This window comes from Gymnoscopelus microlampas, assembly GCF_963454915.1.
Source record: "Gymnoscopelus microlampas genome assembly, chromosome: 13".
NCBI lineage: Eukaryota > Metazoa > Chordata > Actinopteri > Myctophiformes > Myctophidae > Gymnoscopelus > Gymnoscopelus microlampas.
The window spans coordinates 25,678,029-25,687,348 of NC_139950.1; the positions used below are offsets into that span (position 1 = coordinate 25,678,029).

The 9,320-nt window shown below is 42.6% G+C and overlaps 1 protein-coding gene across 1 annotated transcript in view; it reads left to right on the top strand.

The window, feature by feature from the left end:
• The window catches only part of kcnq5a (potassium voltage-gated channel, KQT-like subfamily, member 5a), a 125,597-nt gene extending 116,719 nt beyond the window's left edge, over positions 1 to 8,878 (top strand). The window contains exons 14-16 of the mRNA XM_084076692.1: positions 1,493 to 1,609; positions 3,186 to 3,312; positions 3,873 to 8,878. Coding sequence (XP_083932818.1) covers positions 1,493 to 1,609; positions 3,186 to 3,312; positions 3,873 to 4,979 — 1,351 coding nt within the window. The 3' untranslated portion in view covers positions 4,980 to 8,878. The remainder of the gene's footprint in view (positions 1 to 1,492; positions 1,610 to 3,185; positions 3,313 to 3,872) is intronic.
• Positions 8,879 to 9,320: the final 442 nt, after the last annotated feature.

A 9,320-nucleotide genomic window follows, 5' to 3' on the forward strand; every position in this document is an offset into this window, starting at 1 on the left:
GGGCGCAGTAAGGGGGAGCCCTGAATGATTTAGAAGACTGCTAGCTAGACTGGGGCCCTGAAACATGCCAGAGATACCATACTGTACTTTACTTTGCGTAAAAAGCTAGGTTTCTATTTATTGTCTAGAGCCTGTAAGATAAAATGCAAACATTTGTATAAAATGCTTGTTCGCGTGTGTCAGTTGAACCAATATTATCAAACGGCCTGGGAGCCTAGGTGTCAGGGCTGATTAATTTAGACCTGGGACACCAAGTGAATGCAAGTTAACTAACCTAATCTGTGTTCCCAGGACACGTTGAAACCCCACTGGAATTGAGTGTGATGGGCTAGATCAGTGGTATTTAGCTAGATTAGGCAGGGGGCCACAATTGTAAAATGACTTGAAGTCGAGGGCCACAAGACCGTGTTTGTGGTCAATGTATGGCCGTTTGTTGTGTGCTATAGGACACAACAATGGTCATATTATGACCATTATGGTAACTTATTAGGGCCTGCTTCATACTGCATTTATCCCTTTTGATGTTTGATAGAATGATTTCTGTGCCAGTTCTTTATAATGCACAGGCTTTGATTTGGATATTGAGAAAATAGGAAGTAGATATTTCAGTGCGTTTTGTGCAAGGGTCCCTGGCTGGCATGGAAGCATCTTTGTGAGAAGAGTGGTAAAGGCAGGCTGGCATGGTGAAAGTGTTTACATGTTCGTATGAAGGAAAGGTTTTTACTTTTGTTATGTTTTTGAGCACCCGGCTGATAAGAGCACAAGCTCTTATGATGTGTTTCAAGAACCATCAGTTGAGAGTGATCCATAAAAATGGGTCAGCCCAGGACGCTACATACTGTGTCAAATCTACAGAAGATGTAGCAGATGGAAGATGGACACAATCTACTCAAAATCTAATGGATGCAGAAGGAGAATTCTTTCTTTGGTGTAATGGACAACAGCTAACTCAGAAATAGCTACAAATGGATGGCATATTATGGATGATATGCACTCAAAACTGGGCCGCCAGTTGAATATCACTGGGCTAGACGGTGTATTGAATGTAAGCTATTAGTCAGCATTCATAGTAGTTTCGGTCTCCTTCGAAGTTGTACCTGTAGCTGTCGGGAAGCTGTCAGTGATGCTAGCGTTGTGGATGCTGTGTTCGTAGTGCTGCTTGCGACCGAGCAGCGTGGAATAGGTTTAGTGTTCGCGTCTGAGTGTAATATGGTGAGAGTGCATATGTGTTAATTAAGGCCATGTGTTCATTTCATTTTGAGAAAAGCTACAGTACATGCACTTATAGTGTCGTGCACGTATGTGTGTGACTGTATTTCTGTGTTATTAAAACTTCAGGCTGTCTCTGCGTGGTGTGCATTGCACTGCACATGCATAGACACCTACATTGTGCCTTTCTGCATGGTCCGTTTGTATGGCAGTATTTGTGTGTGTGCGTGCGTGCGTGCGTGCGTGTGTGTGTTATACCTGACGCAGTGTCTCTCCTACACAGAGCGGCCAGTGGAGTGGGCCCAGGGCCCAGCCTGAACGGCAGATCCAGGAACGCGTCTTCTCCTGCTCTGCAATATTATTACAACCACAACAACAGGAGGAAGCCCTCTTGCACTGGGTTATTTGGATTCCTTTCATTTAGACCAGTGATTCTCAACCTGTGCACCGGGGCCCCATTGGTGGGCCGTGAGGATACTGCAAGTGGGCCCCCAAAAATTGGCAAAACATTAAGATTTTATTGATAATATAAAATATAATATTTTAAAAAGGTATATGCAAAAGAATGTCATGGTGGTTTTGTTATTTCTTACCTTGTAAAAGTATCTTTCACTATTATACCAACCAATAGGAATTTATACATAGACTGTATGTTAGTTCAATTCATCAAAGCCAGAACAATCAATTGATTGATCATTAAAATAAGCATGCTATGAAAATGCACACGGCCCGCGAACACTTTCAAGATTTTCAAGTGGGCCCTGATCCAGAAAAGGTTGAGAACCACTGATTTAGACCCCAGTTAGCCCCCCCCCCCACCCCAGTTAGTAACGTTTACCCCAATTCCATTCTGTACCTGATATTTAGGGGGCTTTGGCTTTGCTCTTAGCAGAACTAACTGGTGTGCAGTAGAAGAGTTGTTTGCTGTGTGTGAGGTGATGGATAAAGCAAACATTATTGTGTGGTGGAAGGACTGTGCTAAATAGTGAGCCTTTCTTGGAGATCGTTGCATGTTAGATGTGGCATATCGGCTATAAAAAGAGCCATTGGGCCAGTGGCCTAAATCTAACACGGCATCTAGTCAAAGCGGAGACTGACAATATGGTATGCATGTCGATCCAATGTGACTGATTTGTGCGTGCGTGTGCGTGTGTGTGTGTGTGTGTGTGTGTGTGTGTGTGTGTGTGTGTGTGTGTGTGTGTGTGTGTGTGTGTGTGTGTGTGTGCGTGTGTGCGTGTGATTCATTTGATATGCTAACAACATGCCATAGCTGTGGGTTAACAAGTAGTTAATTTTGCAGTACCTTTTTGTATATCACTGCTGTTTTAAACAAAACCTTGTAACTCCAGTATTGGTCAAGTTTTCTTGTATAGGATCATGGTACCTGCATGGTTGAGGGGGGTTTCATGAACACTTTGCCCATGAACCCTCTCAAAACCTGTAACATATTTTCATATATATATATGTATTTACGTATGTAGAAAGTGAATTGGTACATCAGGTAAGGTGGGACAGTTAAGCTTTGCCATGGTTTTGTCTTGCTGTCAAATACATTACTTATCAGATATAATGTCATATACTAGAGAGTTGGAAAAGCATCATTTAAATGACAAAGGTTGTCCCAGATGACCAGTTGTATCCAAATCATATTTCCAAAATGCATCACCTTGCAATCATGGACATTATAGTCTTTTTGGAGTTCCAGGGTTTCAACAGCAGTGGTATTAATTGTATTGTGTCTCACTAACCCTAACAGTAACATTATTTATCTAGCCTTAGGTCTGTTGTTACCTGGTTTGGAATACCCTCAAACCAACCTGGGGTTTCTGGACACAGTGTAATATAATTAGACGATGACACTATGTGTGTGTGTGTGTGTGTGTGTGTGTGTGTGTGTGTGTGTGTGTGTGTGTGTGTGTGTGTGTGCGTGTGCGTGTGCGTGTGTGCTTGTATGCACACGCGTACGTGTGACTCAGGGTGGACCAGATCCTTGGTAAAGGACAGATTCCCACTGATAAGAAAATGAGGGACAAGCTCCAGTCTGACGGAGACGCACTTGAAGACATGAGCATGCTGGGACGAGTGTGTAAGGTAGAGAGACAGGTGAGTGGAATCCTACTATAAATCTGTAAAACCTCTGCATGCTTTCATACATATGTGTGTACGTGTGTGTCACCAGCGTATTCCGAGAACCGCCCGACCGATCATCTTTGCGTATCGTCGAGGACCAGCGGGAGTGATGAACTGAGTGGGAAGTCAAAAACCACTGGCACTGGGAATCAATCACTATCCACTTGTCTCTGTGCATAGAGTTCCGTGATCTGGAGATCTAACCATCTCCATCTGGAGAAATGCCGATCCATGTTGCCAGTTCAGTACTGCGTCCAAATCGTCCTCCTTTTTTGTTGTTTACTTGAGGAAAAACATTGCCTGGCATACGTCACAGCTTCCACATCACACAAAGTGATAGTAGACTTAATTCAACCCGCAAAGTCTTACAAGGCAAATAATCACACATGTAATTAATATGTAATTAACGTGGCCAAAGCCGTACAGTCTACTCTGCAACCACCTTAAGATAGTCCTGTAATATAATAGCAGTTCATGTCCGTCTCTACTCGCACATTCATGTTGACACCCCCTCCCTTCTCTCTCTTCTCCAGGTAACTTCAATAGAGTCAAAGTTGGACTCTTTGCTGGAGGTGTATCGCCAAGTCCTCCAGAAAGGCCCCTCAGCTCTCACTCTGTCCACTTTACCTCTGTTTGAGTATGATAACCACCTCCAACACCGTAACTCTGACTACCAGACCTCCATGCTCTCCCCCCAACAAGGTGAGCCCATCGGTGGAGGAGGCCCCAGGGGTCTGCGTCTCATTCTGGCTTCCACCGACGATGACCTCCCCCCGGATTCTGCACCCCCATCCTACCCTCCCTCCACGGCTTCCCTCACCCCATCACCCCTCCTCCCGCCCGATAGCCCGTACCCCACCCTTACAACTCCCAATAGCACCTCCAAGAGAGCTCACTTCCCCGACTTCCCTCCCCCACCTGCCTCCACGGGAGGGTTCACCCTCCAGCTGCCCCCGCTGATGCACCCCGGGCGTCCTCGTCGCCCTGGCTCGAACCCCAGCCTAGAGGATGCCGGGGCCGATGACGACGAAGGGGAGGAAGAGCGAGCCCTCTGCCCCTCCGTGGTGCTGGAGTCCAACGTTGATGACGACCAGGAATCGGGTGTCACTGAGACGAACCCTGCTCCAGGAACGGTGCTGCTGAGGGGAAGGGGGACACCTGACCTGAAAGACAAGAGTATGTGGCGGAGGCATCTGAGCCTGGAAGTCAACCCCATGCTGTTGCTCTCCTCCAGTCCAGAGTCAGACAAGAGTCCCTCGGACTGGGGATGCAATCGAGGTAAATCGGTTTCTGCGCACAACCTCAGCCTGCCTTCACCCGCCCATGTCCCGACCCTGTCCTCTGCACTCAGTAACAGTAGCAGTAGCCAGGGCAGCGCCGGCCCCCGTGGCAGCGCTCATGACGACATCAACGACTGGGGCGAGGCGGAACTCTTCATCGGCGAGTGCAAGCTGGGACCACCGGACGAGCATTTCAGCTTCCTGAGCCAGGGAGCCAACTTACTGTCTCTTCCCTCAGAGCCCTCCACAAGCTCCTCAGACCTCCTGCGGACAGAGGAAGAGGGGTCCACAAGCAGTCAGCCCACTGCTGTAGGCAGTGTGGAGTCCCTCAGTCAACCGCCACACATTGAGTTGACATAGCCCTCTAAAATACACATACAGGTACACATTCTCATATTCACACAACACACACACACACACACACACACACACACACTCATACTTTTGCAAACAAAAAAACACGCACATTCATGCAAACATTTACGAACCACAATCCATGACTGACCACTCTGTAAAGGACCTGCAGGACAGTCCCAGTCAAGACTGTGACACAAAATGACTTGGTTTATTTGTTTTTCAAACAAACAAGTGCTTGTTTTCAGAGACATCCTTCACTTGAATGTTGAAGACATTTTGCTCACATAAATCGATGTCTGTCATCACTAAGACACTGTCATATATATAATTGCATGGACACCCCCCCCCCCACAAAAAAAAGAGAGATAGAGAGAGAAGAATATTGCATGAGACCTGATTGAAGGGTGAGGGAAGGGTGATCGAAGAAGAACAGAAAAAAAGAACAAAGCTAAAGTTCTAACCCTTGCCATGCATTACAAGTCACCAGAATGCTCTGTGACCAGGGAAACTGGTCTGTTTTGATTTATACTTATATCCCTGTGTCGTGCACCAAAACATAGCAGATCTACAAGCTCACAATGTGTCGCCCTGCTAGTGGACAGAAATGGTTCCATCTTATAATGAGCATTATTGAGGACCAGTTATATGAAGATACGGTTGAAAATGGGTGAAGTGTCCCTTTAATGCTCAGAGTCTGTTACATTGGTGTGACACTGGTTCACAACAAATTATACATCAGGCTTCAGTTGATGTTGGCTACACAGTTACCTCGTTCATCAACACACAACAATCACATACTACCGTGGGTACATGGCAATTCAGCCAGCTGTCAGCTAGCCCGTCGGCCATTGGACAGTAGTAACAATGTGGTTGCTTGGTGGCAGCTTGAATGCAGAGTGAATGCAGAGTTACAGAAGGCATTTTGTACGCCAAGCATGAAACACACGCATGCCTAAGTGTGTTGCAGTATTTTAAGTTGAGTCAAAAGCAATCAAAGAATTGTCAGTGGCCACCCTGAATGTCTTTCTGCATGTAACCTCCAAAATTCTAAGTGGTGATTTGGAGATATGAACAAAACCTGCCCTACTGAACATGACTTTTATCTCATTAGAATTAATTGAATTATAATTGAATTAATCTTTCTGTGTTTAAAATAAAATGACAAACCCTATCTATTTATTGGGTGCTATACGGGTCGAGTGCATTAAGCAAGTAAGGCTAATGGACTGATATCTTTCACTTCTTGTCTGTGTAACACACATCCAGTTTGGGACTATAAAGCCTAACAGAGTATAAATTCAGCTGTAATGCTTCTGCTGATTATGTCCATCCATGTCAAAATGCTTTTTTTCCCATTCATAAATTGTTCATAACAATTAACTATGACAGACACTTTGGCAGAAGTTGTATAAGTTAGGAACATAAGTTTAGAATGCCAAAACGGTTGCAGTAAAACATGTAAAAAGGCTTTTAATGTAAGCAACAGAGTGTCAATATCAAACTCCCAACTTTGTTCCAGCTCTGAAGCAGAATTTCTGGGTGTGCCTTGCACTGGTTGACTGATCTGTAAAGTCTGATATGAAGGATGTCAACCCACAAGGCTTATAGTGTTTATGCAAATGGTCCAATGTGCAGCACAGGAAGTTTCTTTAAACAGAAGGGAGAAGGAACAGAAAAGAAAGAAGAGTATTATCCTCCCCGATTGCAAATTTGACTACACAAACTGTTGCAGTCTCTTTACGCAAGTATGCAAAGGCTCAACATGTTATAATCACTTAATGAAATCTCTTAATTTTGCATATTTTGCTATAGCTACAAATAGGATCAGCTCACCAAAGGGTTTAACCATGGAGATGTTAGTTTTGTACATGCACTTTCACTAGGTGGCTACAGTGTTCAACCATTGGGGGAGGAGAGAGTTTTTTTTTTGTAACTGTCCCATATTTTAATGTCAATTACCTGGTCAGGATTTTGGATGCATACTACCTCCTCCACCACTACCACCTATCAGAGGAGATATAGCCCATAGCAATGAACAAAGTAGTTTAATGTTATCAACATGGAAGGTTACAGTGTTTGTTTTTTATGTAAAGCAACAGGTCTGTTGAATGTTGTGAATGCCATCATGTGCATTATGCCACATGTGGTAGAAACACTTTTATTGCCACCTAGCTTGACCACAGACAGCTGCTCCTGAAATATGCACCAAACTGTGTCAACCATTTTATTGTTTATTTTCCTGCACATTGTTGTGCTTGAGGCTTTGGCCGTCACATTGGTCTTAAAATGTATTTTAATGTGTTAAAAATGAAAGTAGAAACAAATCCACTGAATTTATGTTCTTTTTTATTTTAAAAAGTGAATAACTGCGTTGCTTAACATGCTAGTATAGAGTATAACATGCATTATCCTTTAACAAATCACAATAAATCATAGATAGATTTAGCTATATCCCATGCACAAGCAGTGCTGATGATAAAAGTTTAACATTATTAACACAGTTGTTTTGGTGACTTCGAGGAACCTGTAATTGTGAAATGTGTTTCCCAGCGGAATCAGCTTTGTTATAAGTTATAACATTTGGCTAAACATGCAATGGAACAAGGAAATGGCATAGGCCCACCAAGACCATTAATTACCATCAATTACCTTCTAGCTAAGTCACATAGGGCAAAATCCCTGTGCACAGTAAATTCCTCAGTGTTAGTTTATCCGTTTAACTGTACAACTGTACAAATGTAACCAAATGGTTACATTTGTACACTTTCCGAGTTAAATGAACACTCAGGATTTTACAGTGTACTGTGGTTGAAGACCGTGGTGTAGAAGTGCTGCTGGGTCTTTGTGGTGATCACATGAATACATCAGGTGTACTGTGTTTATTCCATCTTGTGAAGAGCTCATTGCATGTCTGGAATATGGTCTCAATCGAACATGATGAAGTGCAAGTCTTCTTCAAAACCATCCAAAACAAACTGTATACGCATTGTGCAAGCTTAAAATGCCTATATTTTACATGGCGATATGATATTTATACAATATTATAGATTGATAAATATATCATATTTAGAATAAATGGAAAGGATTAGGTCAACCTTGACTTGATAGCCACATTAACCATTTAAACCCTCTCTCCATTGACTGGAGTCCCTCTGGGGTCTATCCTTGGCCCCTCATGTTTTCCTTCTACACCAATTTTTTTCACTCAATATAGGTTGTTACAGCCATTAAACCTGGCTCGAACACCAATGGCAATAACATAATGATAGGACAAAGTCAGGTCTCAATTGCAATGAAACCTATAGTGTGCCTTGGATTGTTTTGAAGGAGACATGTCAATGTTACATTATATGCTTTGATACCATAATTCCACCCACGCAATGAGCCCTTCACAAGATGGAATAATCACTATACTGTGTCTTTGAAAATCAATTATTGCAAAAAGATCTATTATATTTTTGTCACTATTTAAACTAAAGGCCAGAGTTAGGTATACATTATTCAGTGGGATAAAGGCTAGGATGTAAATTGCTTACTTGTGCCTTTCTTGCAATTAAAGAAACACGTATTTTTCCCCCCATTGGGCTGACCTGGAATATATTGTAGCCTACGGTTGGACTTCTGAGGAAAAAGTACTTTATTTTACATTTGAAATCCTCAGAATTAATTTAACTCTGAGATTGTACAAAATTGAATCAAATGGCTCGATTTGTACACAGAGTTAAATTAATGCTCAGGATTTTTCAGTGCACCCTTTAGTTTGAGTTCACTCTCATTGCTTTGGCCACAGACTTTGTATGGCTACGTACTTATAGCTTATGTTCTCTCTGCTCTTACAATAATTTATTACACAACGGGCCTTAATGTTAACGTTCTTATTTACTTCAGATTAATTTATTAAAGTGCACATATGTTCTCTGGATGAGAAATGCAAAAAATATGTATTATTCATCAATAAACTATAACAAAACTAAATTGTCTTGTCTTCTACTGTCATTATTTTAAATTACCTTCAACATCACTATGTCCTCTTATGTGCCATTGAGCCACTTTTTTTGACAAAATTGCAAATCTACAAACTCACAAGGTGTCGCAGTAAGCTTGTGAATCAGCCAAAAAACAAAATAGGGCTAAAGTGTTTAAACTGTTCCTAATTTTGTGTGCAGTGGCCTGTGGCCACTGCACACCGAACTGAACTGTGTTTTTAATGCACAGACTGAACTGATCTGTGTTTTCAATTGACTCTCCTTAAGTAAAAAGTGCTTTTTCCACCACTGGTGATGAGTTAGTGGTGTGTTGGTTCTATTTGCTGTATCAATTCATTACATTCAATTCAAAACATTT